Source organism: Notechis scutatus, chromosome 5 (genome assembly GCF_049901735.1).
Source record: "Notechis scutatus isolate UNSWTSFEM ecotype Mainland chromosome 5, rNotScu1.2, whole genome shotgun sequence".
In the NCBI taxonomy this organism is placed as follows: domain Eukaryota; kingdom Metazoa; phylum Chordata; class Lepidosauria; order Squamata; family Elapidae; genus Notechis; species Notechis scutatus.
Window position 1 is genome coordinate 32440399 of NC_142013.1, and position 26683 is coordinate 32467081.

The 26683-nt window shown below is 33.3% G+C and overlaps 1 protein-coding gene across 1 annotated transcript in view; it reads left to right on the plus strand.

The window, feature by feature from the left end:
- The first annotated feature begins 4727 nt into the window (after window positions 1-4727).
- ZPLD1 (zona pellucida like domain containing 1) overlaps window positions 4728-26683 on the plus strand; it is a 41972-nt gene continuing 20016 nt past the window's right edge. Inside the window, exons 1-2 of the mRNA XM_087967679.1 lie at window positions 4728-4833; window positions 23725-23945. Coding sequence (XP_087823805.1) covers window positions 4728-4833; window positions 23725-23945 — 327 coding nt within the window. The remainder of the gene's footprint in view (window positions 4834-23724; window positions 23946-26683) is intronic.

Consider the following 26683-nt stretch of genomic DNA (forward strand, 5'->3'; position numbering starts at 1 on the left):
ATAATTTTCAAATACAGATTTGTTCCTTCCCATTTCTATTCTACAAAAGTGAATTAAAAATCTGCATAAAATTGTGTACAAATAAAATAAGCCATTTTTGTAAAACAAATCTTAGCAATACATTGCTAAATTTATAACAATAAAAATTTGGAAACATGTAAAAAGACAATGTCTTAAAGTTGGTTTATTTTGGAAATATAAATTATCTACAAGAACAAATCATATTAAGTCTGTCCTGGTTTATAATAAATAGTAAATATTACTTCAATGACATTTACAGTAAAAATTTTGCCCTGTATCTCAGTACAGAATGCATTTTCATTCCTTCCCACTCTGTTGTAGATCATGAACACCATTGAAAAGAAGTTAGAAATTTCCCACAAAGCACAACAGTATAGTGATAACCTTGCGAGCTAGTGACCGATATTATCTCTGTGCTCATTTCTTTCCTCTTTTTATCTTTTTTTCCCTACAGATAAGACTTTCTTTCAATGTGCCAATGACAGAAAAATATCTCCAGATTGATTGCTTACCCCACACGGACCTGTTGAAATATTTCTACCTTGGAAAACTGGAGATCAAAAGCATCAGAAAAAAGAAGGGAGGATGGGTGGGATACAAAGCAGAAAAAAGCTATCATAAAGAACCTACTCAACTTTCAGTCAGAGCATGAAGATACTTAATTTTTTTCAGACTTGACAGAGCTTTCAATCTAAAATCCAGATTTACCTAAATAATAAATAAATAGTTAATAATAATAAAAATCATAATGGGTACCTCTTTTCTTTTCTGAGGAACTGGTGAATTTTTCTGCAAAGGTTCTGTTAAGCTGTGATGTTTAACACTTGATTACATGTAGCAGAACAGGATACATGGAGTATTGCTAACTCAGCAGGTACACAGGATTTGGGTAAGTGACTTTTTATAGAAGCCACTTAAAATATTACCTTATTTTTAAAAACAAACATCAAAGATTGTTTCTGAACATTTTCCCCCAATGTTGGAAATTATAATGGACATTGTGAAATACATTTCTGTCAAAGTTCCAATGGACTGAAATTTTTGTTTTTCTTTTCAGTTGTTGCTTCTGAAATCTAGTTGGGTAGCAGATCTTTTTTGTTCAGAGAAGGGTGTTATTGTGGAAGTCATTTTGAGATGATGATGAATATCTAAACAAAACTCTGTGAATCAGGGAGAACAGATGTCAGTATATGCTATGCTATCAGTCTAACATGTACCCAAATTAGAAGTGTGAAGAAGGAACCTTATAATGTGAGATTTTAAATCAAGATTCTACTTTCACTGATGGATATTAATACAGAAATTGGAAGAATAATAAACTAATTATCATTGTGTTTCTGATATTTTTAAAGGACATTTTAAGTGACAGAAAAGATAAATTTGAAATAAACCTCACTGTATTCTAGAAAGATTTTCATTTTTCTCAATAAATAAAGTGTACATACAGATTTTGCCATATTCATATTATTTATATAGAATGATGATACTAAATTAAGCACTTCTTTTGAAGTGGGTAAAGCATGTTTCAACAACTGCTTCCAGGATCAAAGTATCTTTTAAATCCAAAATAAATACTGATCAAGATTTGAAATAAATAAATTCTATAAAAATAGACTTTTAAAAAAAGTATAACCATAAAATTTGGCTTTTTAGTAATGAAAACTAAAAAATGTTTTTGTACAATTAATGAAATATCAGATGTCATGTCAAAGGTACACATACCTTTTGGGGATTAAATTTGGCTATGAAATGCTACAGCTAGATTTTAAATGAATGAAGTTAAGTTTTTATATTCCCAATCCTGACATCATGATTGTTTTTAAAGCAATAATGGGATAAAGCCTTTACATTCGAATCCAGACAGAATAACTTCACTATTTATATTATTTATTCCACCTATTTTTGGTATTTCAGTTGTTATAACTCAGAGAAGAAAGGCAATACAATATCAATAAAACAATATCCATAATTTAATAATAAAATGAATTATAATTGATATTGTTGCTAAACTTTTAGCTGCTAATAAAAGGCAGATATTCATATTCTTGTTTACTTCCTCAAACATATACAGAATAATTAAAGGCACTATGACAATTACTTTGATCTATAGAAACATTTACAATTAGTGAATGTTGATCCTATGAATCTTTGTATGTTCTCTGAATAGTATTTATTTTTCTAGTCTGGTATTTACTATTTGACAGATAGACAACAGCAACAGCTTTTCTTCCACAATACTCTAATCCCGAAAATTGTATCAGTCATACAAAAAGCCATCTGAATGCATTTGATGTTGATCTATGGGTTATCCCCAAAGGAAACTATACAAAGTCTTCAGGCTGCTTCCAATTTAGCAAAGTGGTTTGATTAGTATGAAATATGCACAGCATTTAAAAATGTTAATTAATTATGGCAGCTGTGAATACAATGACATTTGCTCCTTGTCAGAGTCCACACAGCTGAACCAGTATATGTGCTTATTAGTAATTGCAGAAATATTCCCAAAATATACACCTTTGGAAAAGGTCAAAGCAAAACCATGAAGAAATGAGAATAGAAATCCTAAACACACCTGAGTGGGAGTAGCACCAACTAAATATACTTGTATTTATTATGAGTATTCAGTATAGTGTTATTAGTTTCTATTGCTCTAATACTGATGTGATTTTAATAAATATATGTAAATAATACACAAATAGTATTTTAAAAATTCTGTCTGAATAGAACAATGAAATGATTTTAATGGTCCGAACAAAATATTTGTGGCTGTTTTGTGTTATTGGTGATGTTAATACTTGAAAGACACTTATAAGGTTTTGGTAGTATTATGATAAAACTTATGGATTTTTTAATAAATAGAAATAATATCTTATATAATAAATTCTTTACTTTATACTACTTTAAATACTGACAATATGATATATATTAAAGAGTTAAATATCTTATTTCTACTAATGACTAACTTTTCAATCTATGTTTTTTATTTACACTGACCAAAATGTTTCCTACCAAATGGGACTAGTTACACATAAATAAACAAGCAAACAGATCATAGAAAGGATCGGCAAGAAAACATGTCTCATAAAATATGTCTTAACCCAGTTTGACAAATTTAAAAATATTAAAAATTTAAGGCATTTTTTTTCAGTATTTTGGAAATGGTAATATTATTAATTTCAGAATTGCAACTGGGAATGATTATCTATGGCTGTAGCATTCAGACTGAATAAATGTAAATGTAATGTTGAAATGCTATATATTATAAAGTTAATAAATGTAAATACTAATTTGAATATAAAATATACATATTATTTACAGATTTTTATTTTCATCATATGAATAATGTTTCAATTTTGGGTTGAGACTTAGATGTGCTTAGAGAAGACTCATGAGAATTTCTGGGAAAAAATGAACGAACGAATTTCCCATTTCTTATAGTAGAAACACTCAGGGTGATTGAGGTATATTTTAGAGTAAACATAAACAGTAATTTTGTTTTTTGGGGGGATGTTTGAATACAATACACTTTAAGAGTTTGGATAAATATCAAATTACATAATGTTATTGTTCTGGTATATTTTCTAACTATCCATTGATACAATAGATTATATTGGATATTTCTTTTCAGTGAAATGAAAACTAACAGATATTAGGAGGAATGTACTCATACTAAATGTAAGATTTTCATTTAATGAATTGTTTGGACTGTCTCATTAAAAAGTAAAATCTATATGAACAGTATATCATTATAGTTCTGATCTACTATTATTTGATTTTTATTATTGTGTCCCTGAATCAGTATTTATTCTTGTTGATTGCCTGGACAAGTCCCTGCAGTTTTCTTGACAAGATTTTCAGAAGTGGTTTGCCATTGCCTTTTTCTAGGACTAAGTGAAAGTGGCTGGCCCATAGTCATCCAGGTGCCTTCCTGACTTAAGAGGGACTATATCTACAGTTTCCTGGATTCTAGCTTGGTGCCTTAACCATGACACTAACTAGATTCTCATTATTTGATAGGTGAAGATAAAAACAGGTAAAAATGAACGTAGAAGTTTATCATTTGATCCAGAAGACATAAAAATATAGGGTGTTTTCATATGTTCTACATTTTTTATTTGAATCAGGTTATTTGATAAAACAGAAAGCCTACCTAATCCTATACCTATACCTATAGTCTACTTTATTTTGCTTAGGCATTTTCCTAACAAACATATTGCTAGTTATCATTATTAAACAAAACATTAAACAGTTCTAGCTTTTTATTGGTAGCCTTTCCTGTTACTATTAATTTGTTCTAACTGACCTGAACAGTGATATTTATAAATAACAGATAACAATTAAATCAAGTGTCACTGCTGACAACAATCCATTCATCCTTTGTTATAAACCTGAAGAAAAAAGAATAGTCCAAACATTTTGTCCACAACCCAACATAGAAGTAAGTACACAGTAAGAGAGAAAGGAATCTAAAAGAATTTTTGTTTTATTTTGAAACAAAAGATATTATAAAATAAAATATTTTGAATAATATGCAAGAAGAATGAAAATAGATTTTTCTTAGTTAATTACAAGCAGAAATTCATATTCTGTACGAACTACTTTACCTATACTGCAGACTTCTATTCTAAAATCAGACCAAGTATAGCATCCTATTCTGAAGCCTTCTATTTCAAATATGATCTGCCTAATATTTTCCTAGGTTTGCAATGGAACGAATATGCCCCCTGCTTTTGCTGTTTGTAAAATTGGTGTCAGTGACTGCACAATTCAATGGATATAACTGTGATGCTAACTTACATAGCAGGTTTCCTGGTAAGTATTTAATATTATATTTTAAATGTAAAATTTGTATTCCCCTGCTTTGAAAGGGTACTTACTTGCAATAAATGCCAACCTTTTTAGTCAAAGAAGCATATGGAGAGTATTCATTAGTGACTGAATTCCATTGAAGAACATAAAAATATCAGCTCTGCTTCATTCAGGTATGGTCCCTAGTAATAAAAATAAAAATAAGAGTTTCATGTTGTCATTAAAACAGTGAGTTTAATACATCAACACATTTTTTCCAACAATACTGGAAGATTTTAGAGGTAAAATGAGAGAATTCATGATTTTTGTTCTTAAGACTGAATTCAAAACACAGATACAGTTGCTAGTTCTGTGATTACCATTATTTAAGAATATTATCCTAAAGTTTTTGATCATGAAAAGTTAAAAACTACCAGTAATTCTCAATTAAAGTATCTTACTGACCTTCCCAATAAACCTTACAAAGTTCCAAGTCAAGAGTATGAATAGATTATTTCAGCCTTATGTACATAATAATTAGAAGCAGAAAATTACATGACATAAATTTGTATTATTTTGCCATCTTGAGATGGCTAAATCAAAGGGAGGCATGTTCAATAAATGGTTAGTTGAGTTCTTTCTGTTTCCAAGTTAACTCAACCAATTCTAAAAGCCACAGAACTGATCTACTAAAATACTCCTCCAGGATAGTTTGATTAATCCTATCTTTATACATTAAACATACCATACATAACAGCATAGCATATTAAAAATAATTGATTGTCTATACTTAATCTCAGAAAAAAATAATAATTACAAAATAAAATAGTACAATAATTGAGCTTTGAAAGAAATTTAAAATTTATTAAATGCTAATTTAATGACTTGATGAATCTGAGCAGTTAGTAATGAATAACTGAAAATGATTTATGATTTCTCTTTGACATGGTAGGATGCTGACTTTAGGAGTTAGAATTCTGGATTAAATGGTAATCTCTTTATTTCTAGACGGCTTTATTCTTTAATGGGGAACAGAAATCATGACTTGTTTTTCCTATCTAAACTGCTGGCTTATGGGCCTTATATCTTTGGTCCAAAACAGAGATGGTAGAAAAAAAAACAAAGTTTCTACTCACCCTTCTGATAAGTCAACACTTCCAGCTAGGCTAGAGCTGGTTCCAACCTCAAAAAGAAAAACAAGAAAGTTCAGTTGGGCTTCTGATTGTCTTGAAAGTTCTTTCACATTATTTACAAACTTGTAGAATGAATGAATGCAGATAAACGTTTGTGCACAATTTGAATCTGAAATGTAGAACTTGATGTAATGCTTTAGATAAAAAAATGGCAGAGCTGAAGGTTCTGTAGATTATTTCACATAAAATAAGAAATACTTTGCTTGAATATTGTGGTAAATGCTGGCTACAGATGTGGAAAACATTTTGAAAGAAAACATTCAAAATGAAGTAATCCACTTATTCAATTATCACTGAGATAATTTCCAATTTCTAAACATTTCTTATAATGATGAACAAGATAAGCTTATAGCAGCATTCAGAGAAAAAAATATGCCATTTCCTTTCACTGCTACCCAAGTGGATACTTGAAAGAGAAGTTTTTTGAAGCTGGCTTCCACTGCCACTTAGATATAGCCTTCTCTGCTGCTCTTGTGAAATTTCTGCATTTCTCTTGCCAAGTGAGATCTTTCAAATAGAAGGCAAACATAATAATGATTTTTTTTCCAGATTTCTTTCTTCCAACCTCTGACAGTTGAAATCAAAATGAAAGTTACTGAGGGTTAGGGTTAGAGTTACTGAGGCAAACTTATCTGATAACTAATAGTAATAAAAAAAAGACTGAATTCTTTTTCTACAAGATTTTTGTTTATAGGTAGATTATTGCATGAAGAAGTATTTGCACCAGATGCTTTGGATAAGTTTATTACCAGATGGCTAAATTAGAGGAAGGACAACCTTTGATGACAATGATACTGATAGCATAGTTGCAGTGGTGGGATTCAATTTTTTTTACTACTGGTTCTGTGGGCGTAGCTTGGTGGGCGTGGCAGGGGAAGGATACTGTAAAATCTCCAGTCAGAGGTGTTATTTGCTGGTTTTCTGAACTATTCAAAATTTCCGCTACTGGTTCTCCAGAACTAGTCAGAACCTACTGAATACCATCTCTGCATAGTTGATGATTATGGTTTCAGTTTCACATTTTGAGAAAAACTGTCCACCTTGCCTGTGGAACAAGACAAAACCAAATACTTCATTATCAATATGCCTTGTAAGGAAATCTCAGCAGAAAGTTGATTTTTAGCTTTCCAAGCTTTTTAAAAAATATTTTACTTATTATTATTATTTGGGGGAATATTTATAAGAAATAAATGACCAAATTTAAATAACATTGTCTTTCAAAAATTACAACTAATCACATAATATTTTATATTAACTTTTATGTCTTCAAACAATGGCACCATTAAATCTATGACAACAGGAAAAGCTATTAGTTTTGAAAGGTATAGGATGCACATTATAGAATATACATTAATGTCCCAAATATGCTTTTTCAAAAGGCAACTGGACTTTCTTTGTTTTTCCTTGGAAACATTTCTAAGAAGCTTCTTCAGTTCTTGGATGAGGAGCAAAAATGTCTTCAAGGAAAAACAAAGAAAGTCCAGTTGTCTTTTCAAAAAGCACCTTTGAGACAACCATGATTTGAATGATTGAGAATCTCCATAGTCAATATACATTAATGTTTTTGCTCCAGTGCCATTATACTTTTGTAAAGAGCTGCAGTGGTTAGAATTCAGTATTGCAAGCTAATTCTATTAACTGCCAAGAGTTCAATCCTGACTGGATCAAGATTGACTGCCTTCCATCCTTCTCAGGTTGGTAAAATTAGGACCCAGATTGTTGGAGGCAATATGCTAAATTTGTAAACCACTTAGAGAGTGTTGTAAAGCACTATGAAGCAATATATAAGTCTAAGTGCTATTGCTATAAGGATGCTTTTTGCAACAAAACATTTTTTCCAGTATTGATGCCCAATATTAATAGATATTTGAGGCCATAAATTAGACATTGTTACCACTGATAATCTAACCTGCACACTTACAGTTATAAATGGTTGATAATCATTTGATAAAAACATTACTCTTCAATGCTGGGAAGACAGCACAGCCCCGTGATTACAATCTGTATTCACTTTCCATCTATAAACAGGCTGTCCATCAGTATAATGGAAAATCTGATCAATATAGTGCTGCGTTATCAAGGTTTAATGATATGCTTAAAATTTGTATCAAGTGACTTTCATTATATTTCTGTTTTATTTCTACGGTTTGTTTTGTTTTTGTTTTCCTTTTTGGTCTTTCATTTTTATGTATCTTAAAGTACATATATGTATAAAAAGAATATTCTCATTCGGGGGAACAGATGTTTTTTTTTTTTTTTAACAGAAGCTCAAGTAAAACAAATTAAATGCCAGATCTTGGTCTTTGACTGTGGAGAAGCAACAATGGAATAAGATCAAATTGTAAAAGTGACCTCCCTCTTGTACAGTTATTTTGGAACTTCTAAGGCTGTGCAAAGCATCCCTTTGTTCATGCTGAGACAGCCCTGGGCAACTTTCAAAGCGGCTGTATGAAGCTTGTAAAGATGAAATAATAATTCTTTATATGTGCACCCACCCATTGTGAAGCAGCTTTTTCTAGGACTTTGTACGGCTGTGTAACTACACTAACAATGACATTCTCCTGCTTGAAATTCTCCATTGCATTCATTCTTAAGATTCAAAACAGTATTTCAAGGATGCATAAGAATTTTCAGTACTAAAAAACTTTTAGAATATTTTATTTTGTCAGTTTCTACAGAGTTTTTATCAGATAGTTGATTCTTTTCATTATGCCGATGAGTTAAAGCAGTTCCTTCCCCCTTGCTTTTAAAATGAGTAAGTTGTGTATATAGTATTATGCTAATATCCTCCAGCACCTTCCTCAATCTTTGCTCATTTCTTCTCTTTGAAACAAAGAACGGCAATACCTCATCATTTCTAGATTTAAATACAGGAAATAACTACGCTAAGGTGAATATAGAAAAGAAATCATAGAGATTAAGGTTACATCTTTGTTATTGTTGTTAATAGTTCCAACAGGTTCTGGAATAAAAATAAGCATATCACAATATTATTATGCCAAATCTTGGTCTTTGACTGTGGAGAAGCAACAATGGAATAAGATCAAGGCTGACTTTCCATGTTTCTATAGCATTAATATTATACACATTGAATGGGGAGCACATCCTGATGCAGTAATTTAAGTTTACCCACAGATTTGAAAGCCAGTGTAGACTTTTATATCCACGTGTGCTTTTTTATTATAAATGGTAACAAAAAGTATGTGTATATTAATTATGAAACAGAATAGATTCAATCTTTTCAAATCTTGTTAGAAAATCAATTTATAAGTCTTCCCAATACATAGACCTTTAATAGAAATACTGTCTCTTTTGACACTGATTTATAACTATTATTATTTATAGTATACACATTTTTTAATATTGGCTACAAGCCTTCTCTCTGGTTGGCTCTAAAATATGGACTAGTTGATTTCTTTAAACAAGTGCCCCTTGAAACTTACGTTGGATCATGCAGCATATTAAACAGAATGCCACATCACTTCTTTTCCTTCTAATTATGTCAAAAACTAAACAATAGTTCAATACTAATGTTATGATACAAATATTACGCTTTCCATAAATAGGAATATCTAACTTGTGAGGGTGTAATAGACACCAGTGAGTGTAACATGACACACAAGTCTTTTTCTGATAGGGTGGACATCATCATCATCATCTTCACATTTAGAAATATATTGTAGAATGACTAGAGTTGTGGAATAATTCTACTGACTTGAGGGCTGCTTCTTTGTGCCAGGATCATGATGCAGTACATCTTTTGATTGATACTTACAAAGGTGTTTTAAGACTGTATCATTTCTACATCTCTCCACATTTGAAGGTTTGTCTGAATTTATCTGCATTTCGTTTTATTACACATTTTACCAAATCACCCATTGCTTTAACATAAGGCTTCACTGGGAGATGTTCAATGGGACAGTTTAGTTGTGATTAATCTGCCAAAATTGGACATAGCTGTTGCAAATCCTATACGTATGAATGTCACGATCCATTTCAGAGTTGACATGAGTCTGACAGTATAATGTCTAAGGAATTTGAACAATTACTGTTGTTAGAGAACTTTCTGCTGTGGAAGTTTGAAAAACTTTTTTGAGTATCTGAACTCCCCATTAGCCTAGGCCATGATTTATTGAAATGTAAAACCAAACTAATTGGAAAAATGAAAAGATTTTCCTGAAAATATGATTCCCTATCAGTTTTAAGAATAGGTAGTATGGCAAAAATACTAAAAAAGGGTTTTCATGGTTCAGTACGCTATAAGTACATTCTTTAACAGAAGTACTGTTTGTTTTGGCATTGATTTATAACGATTATTTTTTTTGGAGTCACAGAGTTTATATACCTTTCAACTAGATCTATGATTAAATATAAAACATTGTAAAAGCATTGTTCAATAATATTATATGTCATATTTTTCACTTAAATTTACAATGCTGTGAGCTATTTTCATCATGTTTCTAGAAATATATAACTGTTTCTCCGTGCTATTTTTATGACTTTACATTTCCTTTTATTCTTATATATTTTGATAAATTAAGTCTATAGTTTGTTCCAGTACTATATTTGAAATGAATGAATAAAAATATGTTAATTACCAGCCACAGCATTATTTGGCTTTTAGATTTAATGTAGAAATGACTGTGAGAAAAACAAACTAAACACTTGCTTCCAAAAGTTTTCCTGATATTTTAATACAACAAAAAATGAAGTTTAGTGATACCTCTAAAATGTTACTGATTGAAAAAAAAGTATAACACTGGCAATAACTTTTGGTAATAATGATTATTACTGGGTACCTTGGGATTCCCAAATATTTCTGAACTCTTCTTGTAACTTTTAAATTATGTTGTTCAACAAAGGAAATAATGATAGCAGACATCTTCTGAATTATTTATATATAGCGAAAGATCTGAAAGCAAAGTTTTGGCTGCTTATTTTGACTTAATCTCTGATATTCATGTTTTTTTTTTCCTTTGATGATGGATAAGCAAGCATTCTTTCCACTCTTATATTTCCAACATCTTATGATGGACTAGACTTTTGCTATTTCTTTCATAACAACCCATCAAACTATAAATACAACACTATAAACACAAACACTAATAAGTGGTGATTAATGAAGTGTGGTTTGTCTGTTGGAAGTTTTATTACCAAAGGTTGGCTCTTTCCTTCCTTCCTTCCTTCCTTCCTTCCTTCCTTCCTTCCTTCCTTCCTTCCTTCCTTCCTTCCTCCCTCCCTCCCTCCCTCCCTCCCTCCCTCCCTCCCTCCCTCCTTATGTACCTACTTACATTTTAGTTTAAGAGTGTCAAACTCAATTTCATGGAGGACTGCATCAGGGTTGTATTTGACCTCAGGGGCATGGCTGGAGTGGGCATGGCCAGCTTGATGTCACTCATGTCAGGGGCACCTGTAGTGGCCCAAGTGCTCTGCTAGCGAAAATGGGCTCCTGACCTCCATTTTTGGCTGTGATGGTCTCCAGCAACCCGCTGCCAGCAAAAACAGAACTCCGTTTTCGCTGGCAGAGACACCACGGGCCAGTCCTTTGCTGTTCCCAGGGTGACCCTTTGGGCCAGAACTAAGCACCGCACAGGCTGGATCTGCCCCCAGACTTTGAGTTTGACACACCTGTTTTATTTTTTCCCTTCATTCTAGCCCTTTTGGTCACTAAGCAAGTAATTATGATAACAGTAATGCCAACTGCACATTCTATAATACATTTATTGTAACATGAAATGAAGAGTCCTGTGCATTTATTCACAGTTTATAGATGTAGTGTAAAATGTTGTGGGGAATTGAGACCATGACAATTTATATTAGTACTCTTCTTAGTTTGTCAGAGCTTCTGATGGTCCACATCATGGCTTCTGGGAATGCACCCAAACATACATATAAACTAACCATAAAGACTATTTCATACAAAAGTGATGAACAGAATTATATCTGCATGGACCTCTTGCTAAAGGAACCCTAAATGCAGGAAGATTGAGATAATGGCCCCAATCATGAGTGTATCATTACAGGTAATGTTATATTTACAGTAGATAAATGTCTTGGATATGATCTCATTTCATAGTTTAGTTAAATGTTCATTATATTTCACACCTGGGAAGCAACAATATTAAAAATACATAAGCTAACATATTTTGTAGAATCAGTTATAGGGGCAGTGTTTCTTTAAAAATTCATACATAGGTTCTTCCAAATCCTGTCCTTTGCATTAGGAATGCTGATTGAAATCTTATGCAGGAAAAATATATAGTCTATTACTAAGTAACTGCCATTCCCCTTCACTTATTTTAATAATAGATTCCTGGATTGATAAAATCTCTTCTGTTCCTTTAGGAACCACTATTAAATTGATCTAGAGATACTGTCACTTTTCACCATAATTAGAATGTGTATATTTGCGTTCAACATTCCAGTATCATCAGGTAATTGAAAACATAATGCTATTATTCATTCTGACATGCTGAATAATGTCAATATGCAATCCTTTGATATTTTAAAAACACTAAATCATAATGATGATCTAACAAATTCCCTGTTTCAATTAATGATCCATATAGCAGTATAGCATGAAAAATAATTATAGTATGTAGAAGATTAAATGTTTCTTGTTCAGCAATATTTATCCTAACATGTTAAAGATAAAGATTGTTCTAGCATTGCTAAGACTGGTTCTTAAGACAAATTTAGGTTATAAAAGAAATCATAAATAACTCTTCAGATTTTCAATATGTTTGTCCAGTCATCATTTCCACAGTAATTCCCACTGTTCATTTCTAAAATGTTTTACTCTGTACATCTTTTCAAATAGTTTAAATATTTTATTATCGATCAAACATGTACATGTATGAGCTACAAAAATGCTGCCTAGAACTGTGGAAGTAACTAATGAAAGTAGGTGGGGGAGAAAATATCTATTTTTTATTGTTCAGCAGAAATTGGAAAATATTTTCCTATAATGTGTATTTAGAACTGCCTCTTCACTCCAGTCAGAATAGTTATTACTGTTACTCTTTTCTTTCCACTTCATTCATTTTTCTCTCAAAAAGTAGCATGGCACTGTATGCATGCATGCTTTGGAGGTTTGATTTTGTGGACTTTGTTGCAAATGAAGTGGGAGATGGTGAATTATTGCAAATGAAATAGGAGGTGGAGTCATCTCTAACCATTGCTGCTTCCCAGAATCTTTCTGTCTTAGTCCAAAATAAATACACTGTAATCTCAAAGTCTTCTTCCCCATTGCTAAACCTCTTGAAGATCCCTGCAAAAGGTGGAAATGAAAGAGATTGGAACAAAATTCCTTAACACTAGAAGATATTAAACTATTTCTGCTTTGCCTTACACATTTTTTAATATGGCCCCAAGCCTTCTCTCTGATTGGCTCTAAAATATGGACTAGTTGATTTCTGTAAACAAGTGTCCCTTAAAACTTATGTTGGATCATACAGCATATTAAACAGAATGCCACATCACCTCTTTTCCTTCTAATTATGTCAAAAACTAAACAATAGTTCAATACTAATGTTATGATACAAATATTACGCTTTCCATAAATTCTATAAGATGAAAACTAAGCACTCACTATATGTATTCCGTACTGTAGTCCTTCAGGAATCCTGTAGTCTGATGAATGATTTTCTGGAGTTAGGAATATCTAATTTGTGAGGGTGTAATAGACACCAGTGAGTGTAACATGACACACAAGTCTTTTTCTGATGGGGTGGACATCATTATCATCATCATCATCATTTAGAAATGTATTGTAGAATGGCTAGAGTTGTGGAATAATTCTTCTGACTTGAGGGCTGCTTCTTTGTGCCAGGATCATGATGCAGTACATCTTTTGATTGATACTTACAAAGGTGTTTTAAGACTGTATCATTTCTACATCTCTCCACATTTGAAGGTTTGTCTGAATTTATCTGCATTTTGTTTTATTACACATTTTGCCCAATCACTCATTGCTTTAACATAAGGCTTCTCTGGGAGATGTTCAATGGGACAGTTTAGTTATGATTAATCTGCCAAAATTGGACATAGCTGTTGGAAATCCTATACGGAATGAGTATCACGATTCATTTCAGAGTTGAAAGAAATTTGAACAATTACTGTTGTTCTGCTGTGGAAGTTTGAAATTTTTTTTTAAGTGTCTGAACTTCCTATTAGCCTAGGTCATGATTTATTGAAATGTAAAACCAAACTAATTGGAAAAATGAGAAATATTTTTCTGAAAATACTCCCTGACAGTTTTATGAATAGGTAGTATGGCAAAAATACTAAAAAATATTCTCTAGCTTTGGAGTTATTATTTGGTAGATTTGGTTGTGATCAATTCCACTGCAGGATACTGGCTATTAATAACAACGAAAATCTTCACTGATTTCAGTTCATGGTAACGATAGATGTTAAATATGGAGCCATTTAGCATGTGAAATTACAGCTTGGCATAACCATAAATATTAACTCATTGTTCAAATATTACATGTGCTTTAGGTCATATGGACAATTCCCATATGCATCATTTATTATTCATTTTTACTGTTCCAAACATTTTACATCCATTATATAACAATATGTACCTGTGCAAGTAATAACATTTTTAAAAAATCATGGGAGAGATATGATATGCAATTGAACAAAGTTCAAAGTTTCACTGATGTTGATCTAGTAACAGTTTTTTGGAGGAATAACCAGCTTTATAATTTTTTCCTAAAAGATAAAAAAATTTGCAATTATATTCTTGAAATTTGGGCAAAAGTGTTTAGTAAGTAGAGAGGCTGAAAAGATGTATTATTGCATATTGGTTCAAAAAAGTTTTCATTAGTTATGATAGTGAAAAAAGAATCGTACGAGTGCAGTACAAAGTTAGAGTGTACCAAAACAACGGTAAGAGATTCTCTTTATATTAGGACACATTTCAATGCCATATATAACACTGTAGACTTTGCCTTGTGGTGATATTTGTATGATGTTTGTCATCCACCATGATTTCCATTTGCTTTCTTAGATCAAAATATCATCAGAACAACATCAGAAGGAAGTAATAGATCTCAGGTATTCCCATATGTTCCCATTTCTTCTAAGATTTCTGACAATCTGAGATAAAATCCAAAGGCCCAGAATCCCCGTAGACTGCATATGGAAGTGGAAACAGTTGGCATTACAATTTTTATGGACTGTACCTTGTGGAGATTTGCCAAGACACTATTTGCTAAGAACACATAGCCAAAGAATTTTTATTGTTTAATTCTTAAATTCATATTTGTTCTAAATAAAATCAGATTGACAAAATGCAAAAATACATTCATGTGTCAACACTAATGTTAAACATGCCTTTTAATTCAGTAAGTAACACAATAATTACTTTGGGAAATTTTTCAGTAGCTGACAAACATTTCAATACCAAGGTGCTGCAATAATAATAATAATAATAATAATAATAATAATAATAATAATAATAATAATAATAATAATAATAATAATAATAATAATAATAATAATAATAATAATAATAACACAACTACCATATAAATCAAATGGATATCTAGTTTATAGCAACCAGCATTAAGAACAGATCTGGAGAAGAATTTAGCAGTATATGGATCAGAAATTATGTTATCTACTGTAAGATTAATATACCTGTCACAGTTGACACCTCTGTTGAGAAATCCTATATTCATGCAGATTCAAATTTTATCTGTTTTTTTAGGTGTAGGTGACTAGTATTGAAAATACCAGTAGGTTAGAATAAAGTACTTCATCATTGTTGTTATGCTCTTCATGATTCTCTTTTCAAAAGTTGTCAGAAATGAAATGAGACATGGCAAACTAGTTGCATGTATGGTTGCATTCTTTTTCAATTTCATGTGACAACTTGATCCTAAAATGTGAAAATACTCTGGAAAATTCTGAGGAGTAGATTAAAAGTATGTTAACTTCACAGGATATAGTTGTCATGGATACAGTGGTGATTTCTGAGGAAGCATGATTACACATTGACATATAGTAATAGCTATATCAGAGTCCAGCACTGTGTTTATTTTGAACCTCTTTTACAAATACGATTCCATAGTAAACAATTATGAATTGGGGAATGTTACAAAAGGAAACTCAGACAACAGATGATGCACATCATCTGAACATTTCATCTGAAGTATTGTATGTTTGTTCACTCTTTACATTGTGGAAAATTTGTGAAATGGCTAGGGATAAGCAACAGACTCATTTTTAATGATTTAACTTCTCATATGTATTGCAAGTAGCACTCCCATTGCAAGATTAAAACGTCTATTGGATATTGTACCAAATCTATTGGAATATTTTACTGGTTTGAGCTGCATGTAGAGTCTTGGTGAGTGTTAGTTGAGATAAATTAGTTAGTTAGTTGCATAAATGTGCCTTTTCACCTTAGCAAAAGGCTATCCATTTATTATTTGCACTTTTATTTCATGGTTTATATCAGTAAAAGCACAGAACAAGTTAATTGATGCAAATATGTATGATAAGCATCCAGACGTTCTTTTTCATTGCATGCAGGTGTAAATTATAGTGTTCAAAACATATCTTGCAGGAAAACATGTATTGCTGAGCAAGCACAAGTGTCTTTTTCATAATCTTCAGCCCTTCTGTGTTGGCAGAATTTTAAAAATCAGAGAAATTTGGGTGGCTAAGGCCAAAGCCTCCAGGGAGGTTATACAGGTGAAACTCAAAAAATTAGAATATTGTGCAAAAGTTCATTTATTTCAGTAATGCAACTTAAAAGGTGAAACTAATATATGAGATAGACTCATTAAATGCAAAGCAAGATAGTTCAAGCCATGATTTGTCATAATTGTGATGATTATGGCTTACAGCTCATGAAAACCCCAAATCCACAATCTCAGAAAATTAGCATATTACATGCAGTCAATAAAGCAAGGATGGTACATGGAACAATATTGGACCTCTGAAAAGTATAAGCATGCATCTGTGCTCAGTACTTGGTTTGGGCCCTTTTTGCAGCAATTACTGCCTTAATGTGGCGTGGCATGGAAGCTATTAGCCTGTGGCACTGCTGAGGTGTTATGGAAGACCAGGATGCTTCAATAGCGGCCTTCAGCTCTTCTGCATTGTTCAGTCTCATGTCTCTCATCTTTCTCTTGGCAATGCCTCATAGATTCTCTATGGGGTACAGGTCAGGTGAGTTTGCTGGCCAATCAAGCACAGTAATCCCACGGTCACTGAACCAGGTTTTGGTGCTTTTGGCAGTGTGGGCAGGTGCCAAGTCCTGCTGGAAAATGAAGTCAGCATTCCCATAAAGCTCATCTGCGGAAGGAAGCATGAAGTGCTCCAAAATCTCCTGGTAGGTGGCTGCATTGACCCTGGACTTAATGAAGCACAGTGGACCAACACCAGCAGATGATATGGCTCCCCAAATCAACACAGACTGGAAACTTCACACTGGACTTCAAGCATTTTGCAGTGTGTGCCCTCCATTCTTCCTCCAGACTCTGGGTCCTTGGTTTCCAAATGAGATGCAAAAGTTGCTCTCATCAGAAAAGAGGACTTTGGACCACTGAACAACAGATCAGTTCTGTTTTTCTTTAGCTCAGGTAAGGAACTTCTGACGTTGTTTGTTGTTCAGGAGCGGCTTGACAAGAGGAATACAACATTTGAAGCCCATGTCCAGGATCCGTCTGTGTGTGGTGGCACTTGATGCACTGACTCCAGCCTCAGTCCACTCCTTGTGAAAATCCCCAACACTTTTGAATGGCCTTTTCCTGACAATCCTCTCCAGGCTGTGGTCATCCCTGCTGCTTGTACACCTTTTTCTTCCACACTTTTCCCTTCCACATAACTTTCTATTAATGTGCTTTGATACAGCACTTTGGAACATCCAACTTCATTTGCAATTACCTTTGAGGCTTTCCTCCTTATGGAGGATGTCAGTGATGGTTTTCTACACAACTGTCAGGTCAGCAGTCTTTCCCATGATTGTGCTTCCTACTGAACCAGACTGAGAGACCATTTAAAGCAGGGGTGGGCAAACTTTTTGGCTCGGGGGCCGCATTGACTTTTAAAATTTGACAGACGGGCCGGGTCAACACAAGATACGATACAAGCAGCCCGCCCCCACCGCGGCAGAACCCTTCGCCCTCCTTGGCAGCCTGCAAGCTTTGCCTTTGCAAAGCCCTCGGGGAAACCTGAGCAATTCCCAGCAACTTTGGCGTTTTCATTCACGAAGTTTCACCTTTATATGACTTGGTGCTGAGAGTGGTGAATTCTTCTCTGACAAAAGGAGTTTTCTCAGCATCTTTTAGGGATGTAGTGATTCACCCCCTTTTCAAAAAACCATTGCTAGATTCATCTATACTGAATAACCTTTGTCCAGTTTCCAAAATTTCCTTCCTAGGGAAGACTGTTGAAAAGGTGGTTGCATAACAGATTTAGACAATCCAGGAAGAAGCAGATTATCTGGATATCTTTCAGTCAAGAAAGTAAACTGTTAAGTTTACTTAACGATATTGGTTGCCCTTTGGTCGATCTTTAGTGGGAGTAAGATAGGCACTATGTTGCTTCTTCCTCAAGGGCTGATTCCTGTTACTGTTGATTGTGGGAGAAAGGTTTCACCCTCAGTACTTGCTTTATGGTGTTCCACAGGTTTTGGTTCAAACTTTTTTCCAGGATTCAGCAGGATTCTGTTTGTTGCTTTTTCATCTTCTGTGTCTGCCTGAGGGCAATGGCAATCTTCGTCCCTTTCATATGTGTGTTGTGACATATGTAAGAAGACACTATGACCTCATGATCCTTGTTTTGGCATTCTTATGTACCTATCAATTTCTGCAGATATTCATAATTGTTGGCTTCTAGGCTCATATCTCTGGTCAGGCTCACTTTTGTAAGCAGGTGTCCCTTAAAAGTTATTTAAGCTAAAGGGGCAGATTATAAAGAATACTGCATTCTTCACCAAGACTGGGAAACAAGATTTATCCTTCATATGGTTTCAAACTACAATAGAATACAAAAGATAGATCTCTACCAGTAATTGAGATGTTTCAATAAACTTTGCATGTGATACCAGTCATCCCTTAAGTATTCCCTTATATGCAAGACAAACGATTGAATCAGGTTTTGCAAAGCAGCGGTTAACCTTACTATAGAGGCTGTAGTGAGCTATTAACACTTAACAATGAAATCAACAACAATAGAAGATTTATTTCAGACCCAGGAAAAATGCAAAAGAAGAAGATGAAAAAGCAACAAACAGAATCCTGCCGAATCCTGGAAAAAAGTTTGAATTTTGGTAAACATAGGATCTTTTCTCTTTTTCCCTTTCGCTAGTGCTAAAATGTCACATTCAGATTTTTTTCTCACTATGGAAGAAAATTGATTGGTTTAATATCCTTGTTATTGCAAGGGTACATAAATGCATAGAGGTAAGTGTAAACCATTGATTGATAATCCTAACCCATTTAGCAGGAATAATAGCATGATACAGCATGAGGATTTTATTCTGAATGAGACAGAAAAAAAGCAGTAGAAAATGAAACTCACTGGCAGGCAAAAAAGAATTTGATGGACAAAAAAGGAACAAGAGCCTGAATGTAAAATAGCAGTTTTCCTTGCATGTGTGATCAAGCAGTACTTGATAATTTTAATGGCATGCAACCTATTCATGGAAAATAAATTATGAAAGTATCTAAACATTTTACACAATCTAGCATATATTTCACAAGAAGAGTTCTCCACTCCTCCACTCGCTGTAGAATACCTTATGCCACCAGACTTGAAATTCTAGAACTAGAAAACCTTGAATTACGCCGTCTTCGGTCTGATTTAAGCATGGTATATATAAAATCATACATTGCAATGTCCTACCTGTCAATGAATACTTCAGCTTCAACCATAACAACACAAGAGCACACAATAGATACAAACTCAATGTTAACCGCACCAAACTTGATTGCAGGAAATATGACTTCAGCAATAGAGTGGTCAATGTCTGGAATACTCTACCCGACTCTGTAGTTTCTTCCCCAAACCCCAAAAACTTTAACCTTAGACTGTCTACTATTGACCTCACCCCTTTCCTAAGAGGTCTGTAGGGGGCGTGCATAAGCGCACCAACGTGCCTACCGTCCCTGTCCTATTGTTTCTCTTATTCTTCTTTTATTTTTTCTTATATGTACCCATTTCATGTATTCACAACTATGTATTCACTTATACTTATTATCTTGTAAACAATTGGCAAATCAAATAAATAAATAAAAATATAGTAACTGCTTGCTTATATGTTTATTGGCCAACACTAGATGGGCTGTACACATTCATGTATGCATACATGCCTGCAATTAACTATTAAAGGAGATGTCCTAAACAAATATAGCTATGATAAAGGATAAAATATGGAGTTGTGATATATAAGTACAGTATGATAAGCTGATGGCACTCATTTATTTTGCATTATATTACATTCCAGAAACAAGTTAGTTAGCTTATACATTTCATCTATGAAATGTAGTTCATATGTAGTTCATCTATGTAGGGCAAAGTTTACTCTGCAGACTCTTCAGATTAAAGAAAAACAAAAAAAAGTAAATAGCAAAGAATGAAACTGACATCGAAAGCCACGCATAGATACATTTCTAATTCTACAGATCCAAAGCTGCATTTTTATAGAAACAGATAATTATTGCATTTGGAAAATAGTGTAATGTTTATTATTATAAGAATTGTAAGTATTCTTTATGGGCTCTATGGACTGTCTTTCATAAGAAGAACTGGACTAATGGCCTTATTGTTGTACTGGAACAACAAAGGTGTTTCCTACATGTATCGTTGAATGGTTATGTCAATAACTAATGGACCCTAGAAACGTAAATTAAGAACATATAATGGTGATCTTCACCGAAAAATGTAGCTAGTTGGAAGATAACAATTATCATGTAGCTATTAAGTTCCTCCATGGCCTTGAAGACTTCTTCTATTTGTCCCTTGTATAATGATAACAATAACAATAATAATGAAGTGAGAATCAGAGATTCTTGTTTTGCTACCTTAAAGACTCAGTCTTTGCTTACATACTGCATCTTTTTACAACTAATATTCTTCTAGCCTGATACCCATTGATATAAGATTAATTTCTTGTCAATCTATCTGGACCCCATGAAACCAGTAAACAGATATGTATATTTGTAAACAATATTTTAATTTTTAAAGTGAGTTAATAGTTTTGCTGCATTAGTTCAGTATAACATAACTTCTTGGCTGGATAATTTATAGGCTGCTATGCTGTTGTTTTCTAAACTTTCCTCTCAAATGAAGAACAACAGTTTATGGGATACATTCACTAAAGATAGCTAAGTTAAGTAGCCATGGTTAATATTCTCTAATGATTTTATTACCCATTTAATTTTAATCTCATCAAAACAAAGCAGAAACAGCTGTTTTGATCTTCTGCAATATAAGCTGTGAATGAGTCCTGAAACAATTTAATTGAACCAGTTTAGCCTCCTGCCTCAAATTATGAACTTAAATCAAATAATGCCAAAAACCATTTGAATCAAATCAGCTCTGATTCGCATAGGTATAATGTATCACTTTTTTTTAAATAACTCAATTTTATATTATGCACTGTAAACAGGGAAGGAAAACAAAATGCATCATGTCATAGATATATTTATTAGCAATATATGATAAGTGACAGAAAAATCCTACCTGATCCATTTATAGCCAACCAATTGCTCTCCATATGTGAAAGAAATCCTGGAGACATGTACAGTATATAATAAGATTTTGCAAAATTTTCATTACAACTATTCTGTTAAATGGCTATATTTCAAACATTTCCAGAAAAGCTACACAAAACTGTTCAAGATACGGAGCAACTGTTTCAAGCTTGAAAGATTTGGAATTCTAAACATTTTACACAATCTAGCATATAGAAATTGCTTGTTTATATGTTTACTGGCCAACACTAGATGGGTTATACACATTCATGTATGCATACATATCTGCAATTAACTATTAAAATAGATGTCCTAAATAAATATAGCTATGATAAAGGATAAAATATGGAGTTGTGATATGTATATATAGTATGATAAGCTGATAGCATTAATTTATTTTGATTAGATTAGATTAACCATACCCAGGTCCTGCAACTGTTCTTCATATGTTTTAGTCTTCAAGGCCTTTAATAATCCTAGTTGTTCTTCTCTGCACTTTTTCCAAAGTATCAACATCTGTATGCAGCATTCCAGATGTGGTCTTACTAAGAATATTTATAAAACAGCACTAATACTTTATATGATTTAGATTCTATACTTCTGTTGGTTCTATACCTTTCTGCCACCAAGGATTGGTCTAGCTTTTGGCTGCTGCCACAGACTGCTGGCTCATATTTAAGTGATCATCCACTAGGATTCCAAGGTCCTCTCACAGTTACTGTTTTTGAGACAAGTTTCACCTAATCTGTACTTGTACCTTTGGTTTTTCATGCCTAAGTGTAAAATCTTGGTTTTCTCCACATTTCATGTTGTTGGACATGAAATGTTGTTCAAGTCTGTTAAGATTTTTTTCAGATTCTGAGCTGATCTTCTGGGGTGTTGGCTATTCCTGCTAGCTTAGTGTTATCTGCAAATTTAATGAGTTTCCCTTCTATTCCCTCATGTAAGTCATCTAATGTTTTATAAAACAACAGATACATTTGTTATTGTGCTAAAATGTTATTAGAAAACTTTCTGCTATCTCAACCTCCTTTCTGCTATCTCAACCTCTCAATGTAACCTATTATAATTATAACCTATTATAAATTTTTTATAACTGCTATTTTCAAAAAATAAATAAACTAGTACTGTGAATCTTATTCATCTGAGTATATGTTATAAGGCAGTTTCATCAATTATTGCTTTTAGATCATTTGTGTGTATGTAAAACCCCATGTTTTGGTTCTATTTAAAATAGAAATCTGGTATTTTATTCTAATTATTTATTGCTTACATATTTGTCTCTGATAACATTAAATGATTGCTATCTGGCATGGCTATCTAATGGAGTATTATCTGCAAAATATAAATGATAGTGTGCTACTGAAACTTTTGGGGATATTTGGGGCTTGTTTTCTATTGGAATGGGGAGGGATGGAACTGCCCTGCTACTTAGCTTCGGATAGTTGCAGCCAGGCCTTGCACACCTTGACCCATTTCTTCTGCAACCAGCAAGGCTTTCCTGAAGACCTCTGCAGCTGATCTGGAGTTATGTTATCAGCTACAGGGGCCTTCAGGAAACTTTTGCTGGCTGCAGAAGAAATGGGTCAAGGTGTGCAAAGAAGTTCCTGAGGGCTCTGAAAGTGAAAAAGAGACTGGCAGTGATGCGCACAACTGAGGTGATTCTGTGGATGATAACCCCCCCTGAAAATAAGACCTGGTGCAATTTTGGGGTGGCAAAAAATTATAATACAGGGTCTTATTTCCGGGGAAACATTCCCATCATTCAAGGAAGTACATGAAGATAAATCACATTAACGTTATGTTATTAAGATGTAGAGTGTAGTATTCTCAGTTACGGAATAATTTTATTGGTAAGAGACCTCCTTATGTATTATTGCTATTATTTTTAGTTTGCTTCTTATATTGTCTGTTTTAAAATTGATCTGAAATTAGGTTTATTTCCTTAATTTAACATTCAAAAATATAACTTAACACAATCTAAATAGTTCCATTTTTTATTGTAGCAGAACAAGATATCAACGTCTACTGTGGAGTTCAGGCAATTACTATGAAGATTAATTTTTGCACTGTCCTGTTTTCTGGTTACTCTGAAACTGATTTAGCACTAAATGGGAAACACGGGGACTCTCACTGCAGGGGATTTATAAACAACAACACATTTCCAGCAGTGGTAATTTTCATAATCAATCTCAGCACTTTGGAATCCTGTGGAAGTTCTTTAATGGTAAGACAAGAATCTTCAGAAGCTACATACAGCTGTTAGGTGTTGTTAGGCACCTAAAATTGTGTGAAACGAGGGCATGACATACAAATATGAATGCTTTTAATTTAAAGATCAATAATGTTCTGATTGGTGATAGATTGCCTCCTTCATTTCAAAGAAGTGTTTATTCCTTTGTGCCCTTAGTTCTAATATTATGGAATATAATCATGATTTCAATTTATGAAACAAAACAGTAATAATAGGCAACTCTTATTGGAGAGTGGAAATGGAAAATGTCATCTATTAATCGCTCTGTCACCTTAAAAACTTATACCATTTTAATAAACAGTTTATATTTGATTTGTATATTAAATTTAGATTCATACACTTCTGGTTTGCTAGTAAGGAATAAATTTTCTGGGCAATTAATATTCTCAATTCCATAATAAGGAGTACATAAGTAAGACCTATGATTTAGATTCAATGTTTAGACTCTTCCAAGAAGATATTCTCTCACTCTCTCCTTCCTTCCTTCCTTCCTTCCTTCCTTCCTTCCTTCCTTCCTCCCTCCCTCCCTCCCTCCCTCCCTCCCTCCCTTCCCATTTCATTATGAAGTGTAAGATCATTGCAGTGAAGCTTTTGCCAGCATGTAATAATAATCTGTATATTCATCCCTGTCCTATCAGTTGTGCCTAATATATACTAGTAGTGGCAGTAGTGCCTAATAATCTACTAGTCAACATCCTTTGGAAGTGTGAGAGGGCATTCACAGTGATTGCTATTGTTATAAGTATGTAGACAAGAAATGAGTGGAGAAATTGAATTGGAAATGCAGTAGAACTTTGGAGTTAAATCTGACCAGAAGAGGAGTGGAAGGGGAACAAATTTCATGTTATGTAAAATCAGTGGGGTGGTTTGCTAGAACTGCAAAATGGAAGTGCTACAACACGGCTGTATGGTACAGAAGTGACCAATACAAGAAGTTAGTGGAGAAGAGATTCCTGCATTCACCCAGAGAATTCTGACAGATGCCATTGAAAGAACAGTGAATACTAAAAAAGAAGACTAGTATTGCATCAGCAAGAAGAGTTACGTGATTGGATAGTAGCCACCCTTAAGGTTCATTTAGGAAAGAAGAGGAAAGAGAGTCTAAAATGATAAATGTCTCAGAGTTAAGCTTTCATTGATCACAACCAACAAGAAAAAAGAGTTAGATGTTAATCAGGGAAAACAAAAGAGATGAAAAACTTACTGTTTGGGTTGACCATTGACCAGTACAGAGAGAGATTCAAGATTAAATGCAAGTCTAACTATAGGAAGTTACAATTTAAAAAAAAAATAGAAAAGTAATATCCAGAGTGTTTTATATAAAATTAAAATGCATTTTTGGTAAATCCTATGTTCTACTTGGTTGCCACTAATTTACATAGGAGGGCTTATAGAAATTTCTTTCCCTTATCTCCTTCCTCCACATCCCCAGGCAAGGCTTAACATCACTCTAAACTGTTTTTCAAAATGAAAATATTCTTGTGAGGACAATTAATGACTTCCGTAAAGTTTTTTTTTTTACCCAAAAATGCTGCAGGAAGAAGTGGAACACAGCTGTTGTTAGGAAATAAGTATACATAGACTTTGCTTGAGCTGTCTTTTTCTTGAAGCTGGTAAAATTAAGAGGAGGTTTAGCCACAGATAAATCATAATGATAATCTTTTCCCCCAGCAAACTCAGTATTAATCCAAACATACATAGCTTATCTATTGTACTTTCAGAAATAGATTAACCACCCAAAGTGCTAAAGAATGACTATGATAGAATTGACTGGCAATGGTAAAGTCTCTCTCTCTACTATTTCAATTGATATGGGATGGATGGAGTAGGATAGTAGACACAAATAATTCTTACAGAACGGAGAGGGTTTTAATTCAACTAGGCTTACCTGAAATATTCTTAAATGTTGTGAGTTGGACCAATTGTATGAATTTGGAAATGATATGGCTTACAACAAAGCCATATTATTCTCACTTTTTCCTCATCCTCTAAATACAAACATTGCAAGTTTGATTACTTAGCACTCCTGTCAGTTTTGAACTTGAAAGCCACAGTAAAAATGTCAGAATGTAATACAATTCCAACAGGCACTTCTGAAGAAATAAAAATGAAAGACAATTGCCTCGTTTGGGCTGTTGATTAAAGGAAGGAATCACCAGCTATTTTATTCAAATATTTGTGATGTTGCTTCCTTCTACCAAAAGGCCAATTATGCCCCAATGTTTTAAAGGGGAATTTCACAAAAAAGTTTGTGATCAATAGATTTTGATTTATCCAAGATTCTGTATCAAAACATAACATTCTGCCTGTTTGTCAGAGGTGGTTACCTGTAGCTTAATTTCTTTCCCTCATGATTGCAAAGAAAAGCAATAGGGTTGGATAAGTCACCCAAAAATTATTAAAGATGTACTGTACTATTAAGTCATTGATTCAAATGAAATCATAAAGATGGTTTTAAGCACTAAAATCCCATCAGATTTATTTATTTATTTATTGAATTTATATTGCCACCTATTTTCCCATGGCGAGTCGAGGAGGCTTACACAATGTAAAACCATATTTAAAAAACTAATAAAAAGATTCAAATAAATTAATAAAGTACAATAGAACAAAATCTGGAAAAAATAAAAAAATAACCTCCCAACTCCCCCGCCCCAATGACAGCAGATCACAAAATTTGATAGATTCTTCTCTACTATAAGCTTTACCTC